Below are 24,259 nucleotides of genomic sequence, written 5' to 3' on the forward strand. Positions count from 1 at the left end.
CTTTGGAAGATTCAGAGTCAGTTGGAGACACTTGATTCTGCAGGGTAGCTCAAGAAGCTGTCTTTTTCCTTTTGATTGTGACTTCTGCTGAGCCTTGCCTCCAACTACAGAAAGAGAGAGAGAGCCTTCGCCTGCTTCTGCAAGGGTGACTGGTTCTCCTTTTCCTGCTGTCACTCACAAACACTGGTCTGCAGCCAGGTTTTTAACCCATTTTCTTGTGTATTCCTGGGAGGGGAAATAGTCATGCGTTGCATTCATATCAGAACTTTCTACACGTTCTGAGATATAAATCAACAGGAGATGGATTTTGGGATGTCTGAAGAGGTAGGAAACAGTCTCCATTGTCTTCACAATCACAGGAGATTAAAGTCCAGTCTTTTGCATTTTTCATACCCTCCTTTCAAGTATCTCTGTTTGAAGTAGGTGTTTACATCTTTTCATGTGCGGCATTCCATGTTCTCTCAGGACAGGTCTGTCAGTATAATCCACATAGGAATTTTCCAGGAAGTGGTCACTTTACATTATCAGCCATCTTTTGATCAGTCTTTACTTATACTTCTTTTAAAAACACAGGTCTTCCTTAAAAAATATTCCATATGCCCATCAGTAATTCATGGCTGTAATCTGCTTTTAAATCTGTACCCTGTGGTTATTGACCATTCAGCCATTGGAACCAGTTGCTCTTTATTTCCTCTAGGAGAACAATCTCAGCTTTTCCAGCCTATTCACATAGTTTTATTCCTCATTTCCCCCCTTCTTAAATAGTGGGGTGACATTTGCTACCTTCCAATCTGCAGGAACTGTCCCAGAATCTATAGAATTTTGGAAGATGATCACCAATGCATCCATTTTCTCCATATCTAACTTTTTTAACACTGGGATGTAGAATGTCAGATCCCGGGGACTTATCAATCTTCAGTCCCATCACTTTCTCCAATATAACCTTCTTACTAATACTAATTTCCTTCAATTCCTCATTCTCCATAGACCTTTGGATCTCTAATTCTGGGAGATTTCTTCTATCTTCCTCAGTGAAGACAAACACATGTTAATCATTTAGCTTGTCTTCCATTTCTCTGTATGGTATGTTAACCTTTATCGCAAGAGGGTTTGAATACAGAAGTAGCAAAGTCTTGCTTCAATCGTATAGAAACCTAATGAGGTGAGAGTGGCTGCCCTTGACATTAAGGCACATTTGACAGAGAATGGCATCAAAGAGCCCTAGCAAAACTGGAGTTCAATGGGAATCAGGGGCAAACTCTCTACTGGTTGCAGTCGTACCTAGCACAAAGGATGATGGTTTTGGTTGCTGTAAGTCAATCATCTCAGTTCTAGGGCATCATTGCAGGAGTTCCTCAGGGTAGTGTCCTAGGTCCAACCATCTTCAGCTGCCTCATCAATGATCTTTCCTCCATCATAAGGTCAGAAGCGGGGATGTTCGCTGATGATTGCACAATGTTCAGCACCATTCGCGACTCCTCAGATACTGAAGCAGTCCATGTCCAAATGCAGCACGACCTGGACAGGCTTGGGCTGACAAGTGGTAAGTAACATTCATGTCACACAAGTGCCAGGCAATGACCATCACCAGCAAGACAGAATCTAACCATTGCCCCTTGACATCAATGGTACTATCATCACTGAATCCCCCACTATCAACATCCTAGGGGGTTACCATTGACCAGAAACTGAACTAGACTAGCCATAAATAATGTTGCTACAAGAGCAGGTCAGAGGCTAGGAATCCTGCAGCAAGTAAGTCACTTCCTGACTCCCCAAAGCCTGTCCATTATCTACAAGGCACAAGTCGAGAGTGTGATGGAATACTCTCCTCTTGCCTGGAGAAGTGCAGCTCCAACAATACTCAAGAAGCTTGGCATCATCCAGGACAAAGCAGCCTGCTTGATTGGCACCTCTTCCACAAACATTCACTCCCTCCACCGCCGATGAACAGTGGCAGCAGTGTGCACCATCTATAAGATAAACTGCAGAAACTCACCAAGGCTCCTTCGGCAGCACCTTCCAAACCCATGACTGCTACCATCTAGAAGGACAAGGGCAGCAGATATGTGGGAACACCACCACCTGCAAGTTCCCTTCCAAGCTGTCGTAGGGTCAAAATCCTGGAATTCCCTCCCTAACAGCACTGTGGGTGTACCTACAGCATAAGCACTGCAGAGATTCAAGAAGGCAGCTCACCACCACCTTCTCAATTAGGGATGGGCAATAAATGCTGGTCTAGCCAGTGATGCGCACATCCCGTAAATGAATAAAAAAAAATTAGACAGCACCTGGAGTACTGTGCGCTTTTTTGGTCCCCTTACCTTAGGAAGGATATTATTGCCATAGAGGGAGTGCAATGAACAACCAGACTTGTTCTCAGGAAGGCGAGACTATTCTATGAAGAGAGAGTTGGGAAACTGCACCTATATTCTCTAGTGTTTTGAAGAATGAGAGGCGATCTCATTGAAATCTACAAAATACTTAAAGGGACAGACAAGGTAGATGCAGCTTAGGGGTGTCTAGAAGCAGGGGATGCAATTTCAAAAAAGGAAACTATTTCGGACTGAGATTAGGAGAACTTTTTTTATATCAGAGAGTTGTGCCTCTTTGGAATTCTCTACCCAAGAGGGCTGTGGAAGCTCAGTCATTGAGTATGTTTAAAGTAGAGATTGACAGATTTCTAAATACAAATGACATAAAGGGATATGGGGATAATGTGGGAAAAAGGCATTGAAGTGATCAGCTATGATTGTGTTGAATGGAGGAGCACCCTCAATGGGCTGAATAGCCTACTCCTGCTCATATGTTCCCCTTGACATCAATGGCATTACCATCCCTAAGTCCCCCCACTATCACCATTCTGGGGGGTTACCATTGATCAGGAACTGAACTGAACCAGCCATATAAATAGCTACAAGAGCAGGTCAGAGGCTGGGAATCTGCAGAGAGTAACTTACCTCCTGACTCCCCAAAGTCTGTCCACCATCTACAAGGCTCAACACAAGAGTGCGAAGGAATACTATTTTTATTATTCATTCACGGGATGTGGGATTCACTGGCTGGGCCAGCATTTATTGCCCATCCCTAATTGCCCTTGAGAAGGTGGTGGTGAGCTGCCTTCTTGAATTGCTGCAGTCCATGTGGTGTAGGCGCGCCCATAGTGCTGTTAGGAAGGGAGTTCCAGGATTTTGATCCAGCAACAGTGGAGGAATGGCAATATATTTCCAAGTCAGGATGGTCAGTGACTTGGAGGGGAACTTCCAGGTGGTGGTGTTCCCATCTATATGCAGTCCTTGTCCTTCTAGATGGTAGTGGTCATGGGTTTGGAAGGTGCTGTCTAAGGAGCCTTGATGAATTCCTGCAGTGCATCTTGTGGGTGGTACATAGTGCTGCTACTCTGTGCAGTGGTGGAGGGAGTGAATGTTTGTGGATGTGGTGCCAATCAAGTGGGCTGCTTTGTCCTGGGCCTCTTGGGTGTTGTGGGAGCTGTACTCATCCAGGCAAGTGGGGAGTATTCCATCACACTCCTGATTTGTGCCTTGTAGATGGTGGACAGGCTGTGGGGAGTCAGGAGATGAGTTACCCGTTGCAGGATTCCTAGCCTCTGATCTGCTTTTGTAGCCACAGTATTTATATGGCTAGTCCAGTTTAGTTTCTGGTCAATGGTAACCCCTAGGATGTTGATAGTGGGGGATTCCGAGATGGTAATGCCATTGAACGCCAAAGGGCGATAGTTAGATTCTGTCTTGTTGGTGATGGTCATTGCCTGGCACTGTGTGGTGTGAATGTTACTTGCCACTTGTCAGCCCAAGCTTGGATATTGTCCAGCTCTAGCTGCATTTGAACATGGACTCTCCACTTGCCTGGATGAGTTCTGCTCCAACAACACTCAAGAAGCTCAACTCCACCCAGGACAAAGCAGCCTGCTTGATTAGCACCCCATTCACCAACTTCAACATCCACCCCCTCCACCACTGGCACATAGTGGCAGCAGTGTGTGCCATCGACAAGATGCACTGCAGCAGCTCAGCAAATCTCATTCGACAGCACCTTCCAAACCCACGACCTGGATGGTATCAAGAAGCTTGACACCATCCAGGACAAAGCAGCCTGTGTTATTGGCATCCCTTCCACAAACATTCACTCCCTCCACCACGAACAAACAGTGGCAGCAGTGTGCACCATCCACAAGATGCACTGCAGAAACTCACCAAGGCTCTTTAAGCAGCATCTTCCAAACCCACGACTGCTACCACCTAGAAGGACAAGGGCAGCAGATACTGGGAACAGCAACAATTTTGAAGTTCCTCTCCAAGCCACACACCATCCTGACTTGGAGCTATATCACCATTCCTTCATTGTCACGGGTCCAAAATCCTGGAACTCCCTCCCTAACAGTATTGTGGGTGTACCTTCACCATATGGACTGCAGTAGCTCAAGAAGGCAGCTCACCACCATCTTCTAAAGGGCAATTATGGATGAGCAATAAAAATGTTGGCCTAGCCAGCAACACTCACGTCCCATGAAAGAATATAAAACAATCTCTTTCAAAGAGCTGGCACAGGTAGTTGGACAGAATGGTCTCCTTTTCCACTGTATCTTTCTATGATTCTATGACGGGACTTGACAGGGTGGATACTGGGAGGGTGTTTCTCTTGTGGGGGAGACTAGAACTAGGAGACACAGTTTTAAAAATAACAGGTCTCCCTTTTAAGACTGAGATGAGGAGAATTTTTTTTTCTCAGGAGGGTTGTTCGTCTCTCAGGGTTTAGTTCCGTGTTAATGTTTCTGTGTAGTCTGCGCAATTTTCTTCTTTAGAAAGCAGTAGAGGCTGGGTCATTGAACTGATTCAAGGTTGAGTTGAATAGATTTTTCATACACAAGGGAGTCAAGGGTTATGGGAGGGCAAACAGGAAAGTGAAGTTGAGACCACAACTAGACCAGCCATGATCTTATTGAATGGCTGTGCAGGTTCAAAGCCCAAATGGCCTAATCCTGCTTCTAAGACCTATGTTCCACTAAACATGAAAATGTACAAGTCACTTTACATGTGTTAAACATTGCTCAAACTGTAAATTTCTTGAAATAGTAAAGTAAAATACCTGATTTTACATCTTTGAATACAGACACAATGTGACGTAGGAAGTTGGTTAACTCTTCAGCACTTTTAGAATTGTGGTTCTTTGGAGTAATGTCTTCATGGCACCAAAGAGGTCCAAATGCCCTGTACAAAATAACTTTATTCTATAACTGAGTCTATTAGAAATCATGTATTTCACATAATGGATTCTTATGATTTGTGTTCAGAGCTATGTAATCACACCAATCATAAATGTACTGATAAAAATTATACTTTGAAATAATAATATTGTAGCTTTTGGCTTTACTGTTCATTGGCTTAAAGGATAAGAACATGGAAGGATACTTTCAGTATCAAATACTTCCCTGTTCACGTAAAAATTAACATTTAATTTTTAAAATATATAGGCATAGATTTTGGCTGTGAATAGGTTTCAGGTGACTGCCTAATAGACCTATGTCAAGCCTGGTCCATTTTGATGCCAGGTCTCATTAGCATAGGGTTGGTTGTCAGTGTCTGTAAAATGAATGCCCCAGAGTTGTATGCTGGCTTTAGACTGCAGCAATAACAGCTGCCCAATAAAAGACAAAACTTGTTTGCTGGGGTCCTCTATTGCTGGACCACCAGCTGTGTGCAGCGTGGCTGACACATGTCCTAAGATGGCAATCAGCGGTCTTTTATGTGCCACAAGGCCCTAATTTGCAGAATAATAGACCTTGGCTCCTTACTCAAACTCAGGGAAGATGGGAATGGCCACACCATTGGCAGAAACTAGACAGGTAGTAGGCCTCAAAATCTCCCTTGTAGATAATTTTATTATTTTCTTACATTCAGAGTTATAGTTTTGGATCCTCACTTGAACTTAGCAGTTGGTTCAATAATACTGATTACATGTGTGTCAAAGAAAGATCAGTCTCTGGAACTGAACTGAGCAACTAAATCATATAAAGTTAACGTCAGCTGTGTGCTCAGATTCTATTGGCATTTCCAGATCGACAAAGGCTGGTCCTAAAACTGTTTTTCCAGATTTTCTAAGCAACCACATCATTACAATAGTGCCCTGTTGTAAGACATCTGAAATATTTAATCTCATGATATGGAGGCATGAATGTTTATGAAAACAACAAATATCTCCTACAAAGGCATTTTTATCAATTAATTTTGGTGTTGCACTTGAGTCAGCGTCAGTATAAAACACTTTCCGATTAGGTATGGCATAATTTGATAAAGAATAAAGCTTCCTCTACAGTGTCCAACAATGTGCCTGAGCCCCCAACAAATAACAGCACTTCTCACTGTATTTTTGCATTATATTTCTTAATTTTCCACAGGAGCATCCCATTGTTTTAATGAAGTTGCCAGTTTGGTACCAAATTAGAAGCTTTGTGGGATTAAATTGAAATAAGTAGCCTAATGGAAAAAGACAGACGAGGTGACCTATTTGAACTTGGATTGCTGCTGCTTAAACTCATTAAACATAGGATTCTCACTCAAGTTCATCCATCACCCTGGGCTGAATTTTAACTCCAGTCACTAACATGAGAGGTCGATGTATAATCTTCTGCACCACCAAGTCCTACAAGCAGGAATTTATCATCAATATTAAATTTAATTGAATTTTGAGCTAAGATTTTATTGGCATTGTATAATTTATCCCCTTTGGCTTTTGCCCAAATGGACTAATACCTCTGCAACCTAAAAGGCAAGTGCACATCCTGCTCCAAGGGATATTCAATGCCCTTATCAAGACCTACAAAGCTTCAGTTCTTGCCACCGCAGCCCACAGTAAACCCCAACGAAATTACCTAAGTAAGACATTCATTGCAGCACCACAAGAGACTGGATGTATTTAATACATCCCAGTCTCTTGTGGTGCTGCAATGAATGTCTCACTTAGGTAATTTTGTTGGGGTTTACGGTGGGCTGCCTCTTAGCATCATCTCACTGGGAGCCTGTTATGAATCAGAAATGGCTGCCAACCCCTGATAATAAGTTTGCTTTGGGTTAAAATCAGAGTGGCAGGTGGAAATCCTGCCCCTGTGGAACTTGGTTCTGAAGGGGAGCATACGTTCTTCAAAATTGAAAGTACTCTTCCCAAGTCATTGTTTCCCATTACTATACAGACATCATTACTTAATTATGACAAATTAGTTTGTTAAGCAATAAAAGATACATCTTTCACCATGGAACCAAATAAAATCCTCTGCCTGTAAATGTATATGTCAGTTTTTGTGTGAATCTTTTCTTTTGGCTGATGTTCTAAAAAGCAATTTAGTCAAACTGTAGATGGCACTGTTCAATCATTTATATGGCTTGAGATAACTATGGGGCTTCTACATTAGTTTCTTTCAGGATTGCAGGAGCCCAATACCTATGAAGTGGTTTTAACATATATGCTACTAAATCTGGTTTCTGTAGGCTAGTAGTAAACTTGTAAATTCAGTTTTACCTACAGAAACTAGATTTACCAGCATAAATTTTACGAGCTGGTTTATGGGCTGCAAAGGCCAAGGTAACTCTTTTTTATTTTCAAATTGCTCCTCTGCCACCATGGTAACCAAGCATTGGTAGATCATATTTGGTTGGAAGTATTGTATATCCCACATTAATTCTGTCAAAGTCCTGAAAATGGCATTGATTTCTATCACATTCTGCTGGGTTGTTATGCAAGGAAGTCTTTGTAATTCCATTGAAAACTCCTGTGTAAAATATTAAAAGCATTGTGGTTTGTTGTGTCAGACACACTGTAAAGTATTAATGCGTGTTCATTGCCTTACTTTGACCATTCTCAGATTTTATCTCTGCGAGTTCAAATAAAGAAAAGGTTGCCTGTCCTCTGTTATTAGCCTGCAAAGGATGTTCTTTAATTTTTGGAAAGATTTGGTTCTTTGATTTCTTTTAATAAGATTGGGCTGAATTTGGATATAATGGGATTCGCTGATGCAATGTGTAACCACTTCACCTGCCTGTCTTTTTACTGTAGTGGAAATTACATGTATGCTAATTATTTCAATTTCTCATAACTAGTGCAACACAATTTTTTTATTGTATCACTTTTTTTTTACTGTATCACTTTCTAGTGCAATCAATCCAAAATCTTACATGCTTTTCTTATACTTTAAACCAAGATCTTTCCCAACAGTGAACACGAAATGCCTTGAAGATGTCTTAAGCTTATTACCTAGTTGCTAAAAACTCAATTAGCTTGTGAGCCTTCTCATCTATTTCAGCTGTTGCTTCAATCTCTTCCATCTCCTGTGAGATTTGTGGAAGGTTTCCACTACTGCCTCCCAGGCTGATACTGGAAGATGTGGAACTTGAGCTTAATCCTGAATCTGGAACTGGAGAAGACTGATACTCTCTTAAGAAGTCAAAACCACCTAATGCAAGTAAACAAGATTGTCACTGTAAAAGTCATAATACAAAACACATACATTTTGCAATGTAAATATGAATACTGTACACATATGATATCCTTTTTATTCCAAGGTTGTAAACTGTCCTCATAATCCAGTGATATTTGGAACCAATTATCCCCCATTATGATACGTTAGGTGATATAAGCAATTGCTACTATTTACTTTGCCTAGTAAATTATCAGGTAGTGAATTTCATTGAACCCAAACTATTAAAATATCAATTTAAAAATATTTCAAAGCCTTTGTAAAGAACTAACATCTTTTTTCTGTTTGAGAAAAATATCTGTACTCTTTGGTATTTTTACAATTCTTAATTGCAAGAAATTTGTAGGATTCATTATCTTAATGACCATAATCTTCTACAAAGCATTTAATTTTGGGAGAATAGTAGTTTAGTGGTTTTGTTACTGGTCTACTAATGCAGAGACCTAGGCTGGTAATCCAGGGAGTGTGAGTTCAAATCCTACTGTGACAGTTTGAGAACTTGAATTCAGGTTTTTAAAAAACAAAACTCTGGAAATAAGATCCTGGTACCAGACAAGTTAAAACACAAATGTTCATCAATTTGCAAATGAAGGAAACCTTCTGTTATAACCCAGGTTGGTCTATATTTGACTCCATTGCCACCTCAATGAAGTTGACTCTTAAATATACTCTGAAATGGCCTAAAAAGCCACTCAAGTTGTATGAAAACACCACCCTCTTAAGGGCACTAGGAGTAGGCAATAAATGCCAGTCTTAGCAGTAACATCCACTTCACAAGACTTAAAAACATTAATTAGTATGTATTGCACTTATATTGCACCGCTAAAATGGGAGCATCGTTTATCAAGTTATACCTCAAGGTTTTGTTTTTCTTCCTATGAGATGCCATCTACCGAATTAAGGAAATGTTATTTTATTACATGGGATTCTGAAGTTTATAATCAGTGGATAAAGACAAAACTGTCAAAATATGCTGATCACAAATTCCTAGGAATTTTCATCTGTTTTTCTGTAAAAACTACACAGCAGTAGCTTTTTTTAAACCCTAAATTCATATATTTGTCCAGATGAGTTCTGGGAAATGGGTTTGAGTTTTCAGTTTCCCATATTGTGCATTTCCTTCTTGGCTGAGTAATCAAGGGGTACATTCAGTAGATCAAAAGTCTACTCCACAGGATGAAAATCGAAACATAGGGGTAGAAATTGGTATGCGATACATCCATTTTACAGGTGTAATATGGATTTAGTAGTGGGATGGCCTGTGTCAAATCTGCAAGTGTGTTAGCCCCACTGAAATTCAATCCTGGAGAAGGGTGAGCTGCCAGTGATGGTAAAACAGCAGCTTTCCTGAAATAGTTAGATGAGACCCAATTTTGGGACAACCTTATGCCTCTGTTTGGGCATGAACTGCTATGAGTCTGGGGTCAAAAACAGGTGGAGACTAATTTCTACCCTGTTGAAAGAAAGTTAGCCTGGAACACTTTTGCACATATCCTACTAAACAACTAACATTGTTGGCAGTGCTTGGGTATAACCCATTTTCTTTTCCCTTTTGTGGGGAAGAATGAACAGTGTAGACACAGAAGAGAGCTCATAATATCAAAATAACAGGATTCAAAAATATCTATTCTGAAGTAAAATTTCATAACTTGCGACATTGAGAAAAGTTTATGTCTGTTAACCGCCCTTCAACAATCTACATAAAATAAGAAAATGTGTTTCAGAAACAGGGATGCTAAAACATTAGAATTATTTACAACTTTAATTCTACAAACAAAGATATATTTATTTACCATCCCTGCGTAAATAAACAAGTGGAGTCTCATTTTATTTAAATTTTCTCTTTACCTGAATAGAGATAATCTGGCGGGTAAACTGGTTTTACTGTAAGTGTTTTACTTTCACTGACTTCTCTGTTAAGCAGAAGAACTGTAGCCACAGCCTGGAAATTGTCATTGCAAGACAAGGCTATCAAGAGGTGTAAAAGTAACCTTTTGCTGTGTTCAAATACTTCTGGGCGATAATGATCAAGACCTTAAAAAAAGATAGGAAAATAAATTAAGTGCAACCTTATCCATGTCCTTCAGTTATCACATTGGTAAACAAGATTTGTAACACTGGTGTACATTTTGTTCCAATCTGGTTAGGGACCAGTAACTTTTTGTTTGAAGCAGACAAAGGCCGGGATTTTCTGGACCCGTCGCAGGCAGGACCCGCCATGGGCGTGGTGGCGCCCCAGCCAGAAGTCCATTGACTTGCAGCGGGACCGGAAGATCGCGGCAGCAGGCAGGTGCGGAAAATCCTGCCGAAAGTTTGAAATCACAGTTGCCCACAACAAGAATAAAGTCACCAGGTTCCATGGTTTCAAACAAACAAATAAACTTTACTATACAAAGTCAGAAAAGTAAAACTATTTACAATATCTATCTTATACTCTAAAATTCAGAATTACCACAACGTAAATATGAATTAACAGGCAAACAGTGGTCAAACATACCGCACTGCACATTAAATGGCAGATGTGACCAAGACAGATCCCACGGATTTCCTAGCAACTCCCCAGATATCAGTGACCACTATGAATCAAAAGATCTCATTCAAACTGTCTCCCTCATGAGGGATTTCAACTCCTCACTTTTGAAGATCTAGCCTCTGAATTAGCTCAAAAGCCGCTCTGACTTGGAATGCCTCAATGACTACTCACCTCCTGATGCTTCTTCTGAAACTGCATTTCACAGGATTCACAAAACTGTACTCCAGCCTCTAATTAACAGCACACTCCCAACTCTTTCGCAGACCACTAGCTTCACTAGGGTTTCTCCAAACTCCTGTCTCCCAGCTGTACTGAGCTATAAATGACTCTTGGGGCTTCTTCTGAGCCCTAAATCTCTCCAGCACAGAGCCTGTGAATTTCCACCACTTTCTCAGCTCCCCAGGACTTCTCCTGAGTCCTAATCACACCAAACAGCTCCCAGAGAATCCATGTGAACTGCAAACCATGCGAGGTACAAACTGCAACCAATTCCCTCTCACAGCAAATACACAGATGCATTGAAACCAGAGCACCTTCTTAAGCTCCAACCATCTCTTTTGACGATGTATCCTTTCAGGGTTCACTGAATGCTTTTGAACTAATTTAGCTCTAACTCCCAAAACAAAATATCTCTCTGGACTGTACTTCTTTGCAAGCAATGTAGACATTACATCTCCAGTTCTCAGTGAAGTAAGCCCGTCAGCTGTTCTATGGCTCCATCTCTTCTATTCTCAACCGCCATTTTCTGGCAATCTCTAAAACCCACCATTTCAGTTACTTTACCTTCACAACAACAATCCTCCCAGAACTATTAAAATTTTTTCTAAAATATTAACATGAACGATGAACTAGATATTCATCACAATTTGAAAATGACAACTGATGCTAATTTTTGTTGCCTTCTTGAGTGTATGCATAGCATGCAACTCCCGAAAAGGTGCCCCCAACATTTGCTCAGGGACATGAAAAGAATTGGGGAGGTGGGTGGGGTCTGGGTCAGCATGGATCTCTGGACTGGAATCCTGCAAGCAGAGCTTTTCTGGATACCATGCAGATTTTAACTGCAGTACGTCTTTTAACTTTTTCCTGTCCAACAACAAAACAGATTGACAGGCTAGTTGCCCACTGGTTGGAAAATTATCCAGGAAGTGGATGCCAGATAAGTACGAAATTGTGGCTGAGGGGATAGTTGGCAGTACTACAGGGGGGTGCTGCGGGAGTCGGAGACTGGGGGTCTGGAATCGACCAGTTATGGGGCATGTAAAGAGGTAAGTTTATTGGGCATGGGGGAAACACTGCTGATCTTCCTGCCTCAAAAGCAGTGCTGTAAATGCATTTATCTCATGGACCTGGCCGTTCTCTCTTCCTTTTACCTGCCGGGATTCCTGAGTCACAGAAAACCCAGATTGCATAGGTTAAAATAAAACCCCTGTTTAACTGAAGGCAGCCAGCTTCCTTAAAAGATTCTCTGTTTGAGCTACCTCCTGCAAGCATATTTGTCCACTGCCTCCATTAAAACTGTCAGTGGATGGGCTGGATGTCAGTTTGACATTTAGGGTGGAATTTTCTGTCCCTGCTGGTGTTGGCGGCGTGGGCAGACAATATGGTGAGAAGGCCAAAAATTGGTTTCACAACATCGCAGGCCGCAGGGATGGCTCCTCGGGTACAAGCGGTACGCGCAGGGGACGTAGCTGATGGCACCGTGCCATGGCCTCACACTGCAGCAGAGCGAAGGTATAATTAGGCTCATGCTGCAACTCGCACCTTGGCGGAGCAAACCATCGGGATGCTGAAAATGAGGTTCCGGTGCCTGGACTGCTCTGGTGGAGCCCTGCAATACAGTCCACAGAGGGTGTCACGCATCATCATAGCCTGCTGCGTCCTTTACAACCTGGCGCTGCAACAGGGAGAGGAGCTGGATGAGGAGGAGATGGAGGTTCTGGATGTCTCCTCTGATGAGGAGGACGTTGACGGGGATGAGAATGGGGGGGTCCTCGAAGGCGACGAGGCCGGCGATGAGGCCATCATACTGACCAGACAAGGCAGATGCACTCGGGAGGCCCTCAAGGCAGCTAGGTTTGTGGAAGATGATGACGACATGCAGTGAGACGACACCATAGATCCTCACATTGTATCTGTGAATGTTTGACTCAGGCCCTCTGTGATAAGGCTCCTGTCATGGAGACATAGTGGAGATCCTAATAGTCACTCGATTCCAGGAGGATGATGACGACATGCAGTGAGAACACTCCATAGATCTTCTGTGAATGTCTGACTCCTGTCTGGCTAAGGGCAGCTCGTTTGCGCTCTGTGTTCAGAGTCATATCATGGAGATACAGCCGTGAAACTTTGAATGCACCTGATCCTGTTTCAGCCTTCAGCACCTGACCCCTTCAGGAGCACAGTGCCACTGGTCACAGGTGCTGACGAGATGGGGGCCAGCCCCATCTTAAAGGTGCTGAAAGTACACAGAGAGAATGACGGAACTTTGTGATGCCTGCCCGCAACATTCTGGCAGCAATTACAAGCACCATCCAGGTGCAGGCATCAGTAATGTGTCCAGTGAGCGTGAGGCCGGGCCATCACTTTGGTCTGCAGGCTGCACAAAGCTCAGGGAAGAGGCCCTGGACCGAGACACCTGCCTTTATCTTGTGCAGGAACCAAGGTTTCACATCTGAGTGACACGAACACTGCTTATCTGAACAAGGAGCCATAGGCAGGGAGACATTGTTCGGAGTTTATTTACAACAGCGAACATTATGTACAAGTGATTAACACCCATGCCCAGGCTATGCAACTATATCTTCTTAACGTGTTTTGTTGACTCCTTTAATCACATCTTGATTTGATGTTTGTAAGGTTCCTTTAAAGTTTTTTCCTTGATTTTACAGCTGACCTGACTTAGGGGCTGTGCTTAATTTCTCCCTTGTTATTGTTAATTTAGTTAATTGTTTTGACTCGAAAAGAGTTATATCTTCTTAACCTTCCTAACCCTACTGCTAAGTCTTGGTGCTCCCCCGACATCCACAGAGCAGGCGGAAGCAGCCTGCTGACTGCTACACCCTGTCTGTGATGACCTTGGTGGGCGTCCTCTGGAGGGTCGAGACCCTGAGGGCTCTGGCCTGCTTTCGGAATCCTGCTGTGTAGCAGTGGCACCCTCCTTGGCCTGTGGAGCTGGAGCTGATCGGGTCACAGGGAGAGGGGATTTAGATGGGCTGGACACTCCCGGAGTCACCTGGGTGAATGGCCCTGGGGTGTGCACCTGCTGATCCTCCTCCCTATGGGTCCCCGAGGACCCCTGGCTGTATACTTGAGGAGAAGGGGTAGCTGGAGTGAGATCGAGCTGCCCTGCAACCCTCTCACATACACACTGTTGGAGGCCAACTATGGCGTCAGTGATGGAGTTCAGCCCGCACAGCGGTGCAGGACCAATATTCTGGACCAAGCTCTCTATGATGGCCGCCATCCTACCATTATTGACCTTGGTGCATTAGCAAGCCAGCGCTATCACCTCAGCCTGAAGGCAGAAGGACTCCCCCATTGTGCCTTGCAATCTGAGGAGTGCAGCAGACATCCTTTCCTGTGTTCCTGAGCTCGCCTTTGCAGCTCCAGCAACTGAGGCATGACTGAGTTCAGAGGCTCGTCATCTGACTCGGACTCAGCAGATTTCTAGCCACCAGCAATCCTCTGAGTGCCGGAAACCTGGGAAGACCCTGCCGTCGCCGCCTGCTGTGGATCAGACAGTGTGATGTGCTCACCACATTGTGATTCCAAGGCTACTCTAAAGCTAGGTCCCACTGAGGAGTGTCTCTCTGCGTTGGTGGAGGGTGTGCTTTCAGATTTCTCTTCAAGAGGTTTGTTCGGGCCTTGATTGGAGGCCCTGGGACATGGGCTCTGTCGACGGTTTCCCAGATGTGCCTGCGAAAGCATGGAGAGATACTTAGTGCATGGCAGGGGGCTATGGAACAGGACACATCACTCCCAGCATGGTTGACAGATGGATGTTGCACTGCTGGATCCTTACTTGGTAGAGCACCACCAATCTCATCGTCAGCACAGGACCGGTCTAGATCTTCGCCGGCCACTGGGTGGCTCTATTTTCAAAGTCCCTGAGGACCTTGATTTCAGGCATTCATCTACATGTCTGCAACTTCTTTTTTTATTCATTCACAGGATGTGGGCTTCACTGGCTGAACCAGCATTTATTACCCATCCCTAGTTGCCCTTGAGAAGGTGGTGGTGAGCTGCCTTCTTGAACCGCTGCAGTCCATGTGGTGTAGAGGAAGTGCTGTTAGGAAGGGAGTTCCAGGATTTTGACCCAGCAACAGTGAAGGAACGGTGATATATTTCCAAGTCAGGAAGTGACTTGGAGGGGAACTTCCAGGTGGTTGTGTTCCCATCTATCTGCTGCCCTTCTCCTTCTAGGTGGTAGTGGTTATGGGTTTAGAAGCTGCTGTCTAAGGAGCCTTGGTGAATTCCTGCAATGCATCTTGTAGATGGTACACACTGCTGCTACTGTGCGTTGATGGTGGAGGGAGTGAATGTTTGTGGATATGGTGCCAATCAAGTGGATTGCTTTGTCCTGGACGGTGTCCAGCTTCTTCAGTGTTGTAGGAGCTGCACTCATCCAGGCAACTGGGGAGTATTCTATCACACTCCTGACTTGTGCCTTGTAGATGGTGGACAGGCTTTGAGGAGTCAGGAGTCAAGTTATTTGTTGCACTATTCCTAGCCTCTGACCTGCTCTTTAGCCACAGTGTTTATATGGCTAGTCCAGTTCAGTTTCTGGTCAATGGTGACCCCCAGGATGTTGATAATGGGGGATTCAGTGATGGTAATGCCATTGAACATCAAAGGACAATGGTTGGATTCTCTCTTGTTGGAGATGGTCATTGCCTGACATTCGTGTGACGTGAATGTTACTTGCCACTTGTCAGCCCAAGCCTGGATATTGTCCAGGTCTTGCTGCATTTGGACATGGATCGTTTCAGTATCTGAGGAATCGTGAATGGTGCTGAACATTGTGCAATCATCAGCGAACATCCCCACTTCTGACCTTATGATGGAAGGAAGGTCATTGGTGAAGCAGCTGAAGATGGTTGGGCCTAGGACAATACCCTGAGGAACTCCTGCAGTGATGTCCTGGAGCTGAAATGACTGACCTCCAACAACCACAACCATCTTCCTTTGTGCTAGGTATGACTCCAACTAGCGGAGAGTTGTCCCCCCGATTCCCATTGACTCCAGTTTTGCTAGGGCTCCTTGTTGCCACACACGGTCAAATGCTGCCTTGATGTCAAGGGCAGTCACTCTCACCTCACCTCGGGAGTTCAGCTCTTTTGTCCATGTTTGAACCAAGGCTGTAACGAGATCAGGAGCTGAGTAGCCCTGGCGAAACCCAAATTGGGCATCAATGAGCAGGTTATTGCTAAGCATGTGCCGCTCAATAGCACTGTTGATGACCCCTTCCATTACTTTACTGATGATGGAGAATAGACTGATGGGGCAGTAATTGGCTGGGTTGGATTTGACCTGCTTTTTGTGTACTGGACAAACCTGAGCAATTTTCCACATAGTCAGGTAGATGCCAGTGTTGTAGCTGTATTGGAACAGCTTGGCCAGGGGCACGGCAAGTTCTGGAGCACAAGTCTTCAGTACCATTGCTGAAATATTGTCAGGGCCCATAGCCTTTGCATTATCCAGTGCCTTCAGCCATTTCTTGATATCACGTGGAGTGAATCGAATTGGCTGAAGACTGGCATCTGTGATGCTGGGGACCTCTGGAGGAGGCCGAGGTGGATCATCCACTTCTGGCTGAAGATTGTTGCAAATGCTTCAGCCTTATCTTTTGCACTGCTGTGCTGGGCTCCTCCATCATTGAGGATGAGGATATTTGTGGAGCCGCCTCCTCCAGTGAGTTGTTTAATTGTCCACCACCATTCACAACTGGATGTGGCAGGATTGCCCAGTTTAGATCTGATCCATTGGTTGTGGGATCGCTTAGCTCTGTCTATCACTTGCTGCTTATGCTGTTTGGCACGCAAGTAGTCCTGTTTTATAGCTTCACTAAGTTGACACCTCATTTTTAGGTCTGCCTGGTGCTGCTCCTGGCATGACCTCCTGCACTCTTCATTGAACCAGGGTTGATTCCCTGGCTTGATGGAAATGGTAGAGAGGGGGATATGCCGGGCCATGAGGTTACAGATTGTGTTCGAATACAATTCTGCTGCTGCTGATGGCCCACAGTGCCTCATGGATGCCCACTCTTGAGTTGCTAGATCTGTTCAAAATCTATCCCATTTAGCACAGTGGTAGTGCCACACAACACGATGGAGGGTATCCTCAATGTGAAGGAGGGACTTCGTCTCCACAATGATTGTGCGGTGGTCACTCCTACCAATAATGTCATGGACAGATGCATCTGTGGCAGGCAGGTTGGTGGGGATGAGTTCAAATATGTTTTTCCCTCTTGTTGGTTCCTTCAACACCTGCCACAGACCCAGTCTAGTAGCTATGTCATTTAGGACTCGGCCAGCTCAGTCAGTCGTGGTGCTACCGAGCCACTCTTGGTGATGGACATTGAAATCCCCCATCCAGAGAACATTCTGTGCCCTTGCCACCCTCAGTGCTTCCTCCAAGTGATGTTCAACATGGAGGAGCACTGATTCATCAGCTGAGGGAGGGAGGTACATGGTAATCAGCAGGAGGTTTCCTTGCCCATGTTTGACCTTATGTCATGAGGCTTCATGGGGTCTGGAGTCTATGTTGAGGACTCCCAGGGCGATTCCCTCCCAACTGTATACCACTGTGTCGCGACCTCTGCTGGGTCTGTCTTGCTGGTGGGACAGGACATACCCAGGGACGGTGATGGTGGAATCTGGGACATTATCTATAAGGTATGATTCCGTGAGGATGACTATGTCAGATGGTTGCTTGACTGTGAGACAGCTCTCCCAATTTTGCTACTAGTCCCAAATGTTAGTAAGGAGGACTTTGCAGGGTCGACAGGGCTGCGATTGCCATTGTCATTTCCGGTGCCTAGGTCGATGCCGGGTGGTCCCTTTTATTCTGTGTCAGCTTGTCCTGCATGAATAGAGATGGAGAGAGTATAAGCAGGACACCTGGCAGGTGTGAGTGGTGAGTGGTCCCAAAGTCGGGATAAGGACAATGAAGGTGTGTGTGAGAGAGTGAATGGTGATGTCCCTCGAATTGGCAGTGAGTGAGGCGCCTTTGGATGTGTGATGGGTTTGAGAGTGTGTGAGTTGAGAGTGATGAGACGAGTGAGTTACCCTGGTATAACAGAGGAGATCATTCATCCTTTTTTGGCACTGGGTGGCTGTCTGCTTTTGTCGGCCATTGGGGCCTCCCATGCTGGATTAGTGATGTTGCTGCCCCTCCTGCGGCCAGAGCGAGGGGGTACAGGACATCACGGCAGGCCTCCACTGCATCTAAAAGGTGCTCGAGGGATGCGTCATTAAACCGGGGTCGGGGCCTGCAGTCTTCTTGCTTTTCGGGGCCATGTCTTCTTTGCAGCAGTCCTGGGATAGAAGCACTGAGAGGTGTTTGCACAGCTGCACTTTAAATATGGCGCCTGGCATGATGAAGCAGCAAGGTGATGGCGTGGCAGGCAAATGAGAGCCTGCCCGCCATCGAAACAGCGTGTTTCCTGGGAATGCATGAATAATAAAGTAGGATTGGGATGATAGGGCGTGAAAAGCCACCAGTAGAGCCGGCGGGTTAAACGTCTTTTTTCCAGCCTGCTACCACACTTAGTGCAAATCTGGGACGCTTCCGTCCTTAATTTTTTTCACCTCCCCAATGACCCCAGCTCACCTGCCCTTGGCGGTAAAATGCCATTTCACCACCGCAGGAACTGTCTTATGGAAGTTATTACTTTAGTTTTGGTTTAAAATACAGCTGTGATATCTAAGATTATCAGCTAATTATCTATTATTTTTCCTGTTAAATGTCTGGTAGTTCTCCTGTAGTATGCAAACTAACCAGTTTTTGTAATCAAGAGCAGAATGCAGTTTACTTTTCTGTTACACTGAGGGCAAGAAGGAAACTTGCTTACATCAGAACAGTGCAAATATCTCAACAGAATATTCCAATAAAACAGAGCAGAAAAACTGAATGACTTCTGCTTTGTTGAATTCAGAAGTGCTGTAATGGTTGATGCAAAGTTTGTCACATGCAGGGTGAAATTATGCTATACAACATTAGTGAGTACATTAATACAATCATATAAAATTTTTTTCACTGCTATTTTAAAATAAATAGGTTAATGCTTTCATTAAAATACCAAAGCAATTTGTATGACCTAATTTGTTATCAATGTTGTACATTTCAACACTATAGCAAGCTAACTGGAAAATATGAATCTTTTGCACCTTTCATAAATGCATATAAATATTTCTTACACTTTCAAATGCACAAAAAAACATTTAGCCTTACCCAGAAAGAGTGCATGAATTAGCAGAGGCAGATGTAGAGCCCAGTCTTCTCTAACACTGTGGTCAACCACCATCTCTGTCATGAAGATGACAGCAATGTTGCACCTGTTTCCATACAAATGCAAAATGTGAGTAATGAACAATAGTAAGTTCAGCTAAGCAATGGTTTAATTTTTTAATTAAGTTCCTTACTTGGAATGCAGTTACTGATGACACTGCACAGAACACTGGAAGTGCTAGAGTAAAACATGCTGACAAGCATTCTGGCCATTGGATGGGAAGGTAATTTTTAATAGAACATAAGGCTGACAGGAAGCCAGCATTTAAAGCAGAACCCAGGCTGGGGAGTGTTGAGCGCCATGTATTTTTCTAAAATCAGAGGTATATTAGTGCTGTGCGTTGCCTGAACTCTGATGTGTTTTTGCGCATTGACTGTAGATATATGTTGCAGATATGTGTTGCCTTCTATCATATTATACGTTGCCAACTATCTCTGCATTGTCAAGCACTGCTTGAAGGCAGCACTGCAGTGCACTGCTTGAAGGCAGCACTGCAGTGCACAGCCTGACATATTTCAGGCAGAAAGCTGGGTGAGTAGCGTCCAATTACACTCGCTAGCTTTGTGTAACAAGCAAAATACTGCAGATGCTGGAAATCTGAAATAATAAAAGAAAATGCTGGAAATACTCAATAGGTTAGGAAGCAAAGTTACAAACCTGAAACATTGGGCCAGATTTTCGCTAATGAGGTGGGAAGCTCGAGTCACAAAATTTCCCGACTCAGCATTTTCACTCTGGGGAGGAGGGGATGGGATCTAGTTAGGCCCGCCGACCCTGGAAGAAGGTCAGATGTAGCCATGCTGGCGGGCAAGTGCCAAGGCGGGCTGGCTAGAAGGCCTGTGTTGGTTCGCTGGAACTTCCAGGTGTATTAAAGGTTGTGGGCCCTCCAGCCCTCACCTCCACCCACTCCCCATGCCCCCTCACCAAGTATGTAATACGTACAGAACCAATGAGCCTTATAATAATAATAGCAAATCTTGAAATGTCGATGAAAAAAAACGCCCATTCAGAGATCTGCTTTGGAAAAAAACACTGCTCTTCTTACAATCCTATGAAAGTGCCATTCAGAGAGAGCTTTTAGAGTATTAATAACAGAAGCTTTACATCATTAATCTTGTCCAAATAAACTTGTAGATGTTGAAAGACAGAGCAAAGAATAACATCTTATAACCTCATAAAGATTTCAATCAATCAAAAGAAAAGCTTTCACCTTTCCACCTGTCTGTTTGGACATAACCCTGCTGAGATAATATATTAGTGTGCCTTGGAGCTCAGCCAAATATTCATAATGAGCCATCTGGAGAAACAGATGTCTGGTCATCTGTTTCTGTTGATATAGAACAGCATCCGTTATTGGTACTTTAAAGGCTTTGTCTGATTCGATACTTCTATAGGGTTGTAAGAGCAGCAGTTTTTTTTTCAAAGCAGATGTCTGAATGGGTGCTTTTTTCATCAGCATGTCAAGACTTGTCATTGTTGTTACATGGCTCATTGGTTTTGTACATGGTGCATGCTGGGTCGGGGGAGGCATGGGGGCATGGAGGTGGCATGGGTAAGACCTGTTAAACATACCTTTTAAATTGTTTCTTAATCCAGACTATGGTTCACGACTCCTCTGAGGGCTGTGAATCATGAGTCCTTGAAAAACTCGCCAGGCTCAATGAAAATTATGTGGAGGTATGAGATACCTACCCCTGAAATGGAACTGGCAAGGTCAGGGGTGTAGGGTATGGGCTCGCTACCCACGTCCTTATCCCACTCCAGTAAAAATTGTTGGAATGGGATCTAGGAATGGGGACGGGGATCCCAGAATTGGGTCCAGCCTGACATTATTGAAGACTTACGGGTTGGCTCGAATCATGAAAATGAGGTTATTTACTCTGTTTTTCTTCCCAAAGATGTCTGACCAGTTGAGTATTTCTAGCATTTTCTATTCTTATACCCTAGCTTTCTGCATTGTCTATAGAGCCCTCTATTCATCCACTCTATAAATTATTCTAGTGCTCCTTCAAAAAGCAACTAACTTCTGGGCCCCCATTGGGTCTTTTGACTTTTAGCTCCTTTTTTTTAAGACCACAAGGTGCTTCTGCAACAGGCTCCACCACAGCTGCTGCTGTAGTGGTTGCTCAGTCTTGCTCACTTTCTGGTGTATCTACCTTCTTTTGGGGTGGACTGACTGGAATAGGTGGATGTCATAGTGTCTTGTGAGTCAGCAGCTTTGTCTTTATCTACTGCAGCCAGGACCTGTTGCTGGGCACTTCATCAGTACACCCAAATTTTTTGCAGGAGTACATCTCTGGGTAGAAATGAGGGTAGTGAAATCTGGCAAACTGTCTCTGCCCATACTGAAACCAAACAAAACAGCCTTTTTAGTATGAAAGTACCCAAGGCTTCGAATGCTGCAGTCTGAGCAGTCATGAGAGATAGTGGGCCGGATTTTCAAAGTAGTGAATACCTGACCCTGCACCTCAACTGCGCTGCTCTGGCAGCACAATCCTCTAATGAATAACAAAATAAAGGTGATCAGAAGGCATCCTCCAACTGAATTCAAGCCATGAGGCCTAATTTTATGGCCCTGCAACTTTAAGAAAGACAAGTGATCGCTCTTCAATCGGCAGGCTTCAGTTCCAACTCTGTCCCTGTTCACTCATGTTCTGTGCTTTACTTGGTGTTGGCACCTTAAACTGACTATCTAAATCCATTGTGGTTGATGTACCTTTGCTGCTGCTTGCTACAGATGGAATGAGTGATGCCCGGTGATATGATGTGTTTATTTTGTAGGTAGCAGAAAGGTAGCTTGTTCTAATTATACAACAAAAAACATGTTCTAAGCAGAGCTTACATAGCTAACAGTTATATGCCCTATGCTTGAATGTATGAGTGTGTAAGAGTGGATGAGCATACAAGTGAGAAAGGGGAGTACGAACAACATTGAGAAAAATGGTAATAGCCCAGAAGGATAGCACCATATTCACTATGGCATACATGACCTATTCACAGTAAATGAAACTAAATGAGGGGACCCTGTCCCAGTATTGGTTTGCTTTCCCACTGTTATATACTGAGACTTTGGAAGTTCAAGGATTGTATAGATGAGTGAGCAAGTGGTCATTCTTTATTACAGCTTGTATGTACCTTCTAACCCACAACATCTACTATCTACAAAAACAAGGGAGGCAGGCAGATGAGAACACTATGACCTGCTGTTTCCCTCCAAGTCATACACTATACTCACTTTGAAATTTATTGCAGCTCCTTCATCATTGCTGGGTCAAAATCTTAACCTTAACAGCACTGTGGGTGTACCTATACCACATGAACCGCTGTGGTTCAAGAAGGCAACTCACTACCACCTTCTCAAGGGCAATTTGGATGGGCAATAAATGCTGACCCTTGTGAGCCAACAATGCTCATAACCCAGAACCAAATAAAAAATAGCAGACATAGGAGACCATTTCTAAATGGTCAAGGAGAAACACTTGCAGTTTGAAGCTTTGGTAAGAAAGTGTGTCCTGCTGACATGAGACACAATTAAAATTATCCTCCATGTTCGTTATTGAAAGCATAAAAAGTATAATAGCATCAAGTATAAAAAGCATTAAAAAATCACTAAGACCAGAATCTAGAATTCAACACAACAGCAAAATATTGTGGAGGCTAGATATCTGAAATAAAAACAGGAAGTGTTGGAAATGTTCAGTAGGTCTGGCAGCATCTGTGAAGAGGGAAACAGAGTCACTCACCTGAAACATTGACCGTTTTTCTCTCTCTACAGATGTTGCCAGACCTGCTGAGTATTTTCAGCATTTTCTGTTCTAATCTAGAATTTAATGGTGGTCTTAAATAGAGTAAATAGATCAGCATCACAAAAATATTACAACAACAACAACTTATATAGCGCCTTTAATTTGATGAAATGTCTCAAGATGCACAAGAGCATTATAAAACAAAGTATGAGACCTAGACACATAAGGAGATATTACATGGGTGGCCAAACATTCTCAACCTTAAATCCACATATGATAATCTTCTAACATTCAAGAGCTGCAAGACACAGACAACCTTTACAGGCACTTGTATTACAATTGCACAAATTTTTGTGATGAAATATATTTCACAAAAATTTAAGTTCAAATAGTATAAAAAGTATATGCATGCAAAAAATGTTTACTAATGTTGTTATGACCAATGCAGTTGGTAAAGCTGAGTTATTTAAAAATCCCAGAGGGAAACTTTAAACAACTGTCATAACCTATAATTGTAAGTGTTATGTTTGAGATGCGACTCTAAATTCAGGAATCAGACCACCAGTTCTAGAAGTTTTACATTAAACTAAATGAGACATTTTATTAATTTACACAGGTTAAAATATATGTACACATGGCTACAAATTGCTACTCTCATGACTTTTAACAAATTCCCAAACTAATCTCCTTTAAGGCAACAGCAACCCATAGACTTAACCAGACACCAGGCAAAGCATTTTCACTGTACGAATTCAAAATGAGGTTCTTTTCACTTTGGTTCCTGTGGAGACAGCTGGAGGCTTACAGCTGCTTTTGATCTCACATTGCCTCTGCTCTACACACACAGCACTGCTGAAGTTATACCTAGCACAGCCCATTGAATGTAAATTCTCATTGTATCACCAGCCTCTGAACTAAACCTCTCTAACAATAAAACCCCTTTCATAGTACCAATTTTATAAGTGATATAAACATATTGC

General features: G+C 43.4%; 1 protein-coding gene across 6 annotated transcripts in view; it reads right to left on the minus strand.

Moving 5' to 3' along the window:
* Positions 1 to 24,259, minus strand: part of LOC144682720 (protein furry homolog) — a 520,809-nt gene that overhangs the window by 120,981 nt on the left and 375,569 nt on the right. For all 6 annotated transcript variants that reach the window (XR_013577095.1, XM_078545350.1, XM_078545351.1 and 3 more), the window contains exons 38-41: positions 19,476 to 19,579; positions 10,337 to 10,522; positions 8,266 to 8,464; positions 5,107 to 5,228 (exon numbers count right to left, since the gene is read on the minus strand). Coding sequence is in view for 5 of the 6 variants with exons in the window: in XM_078545350.1 (XP_078401476.1) it covers positions 5,107 to 5,228; positions 8,266 to 8,464; positions 10,337 to 10,522; positions 19,476 to 19,579 (611 nt within the window). In the remaining variant the exon portion in view is untranslated. The remainder of the gene's footprint in view (positions 1 to 5,106; positions 5,229 to 8,265; positions 8,465 to 10,336; positions 10,523 to 19,475; positions 19,580 to 24,259) is intronic.

Source organism: Cetorhinus maximus, chromosome 7 (assembly GCF_964194155.1).
Source record: "Cetorhinus maximus chromosome 7, sCetMax3.hap1.1, whole genome shotgun sequence".
Lineage (NCBI taxonomy): Eukaryota > Metazoa > Chordata > Chondrichthyes > Lamniformes > Cetorhinidae > Cetorhinus > Cetorhinus maximus.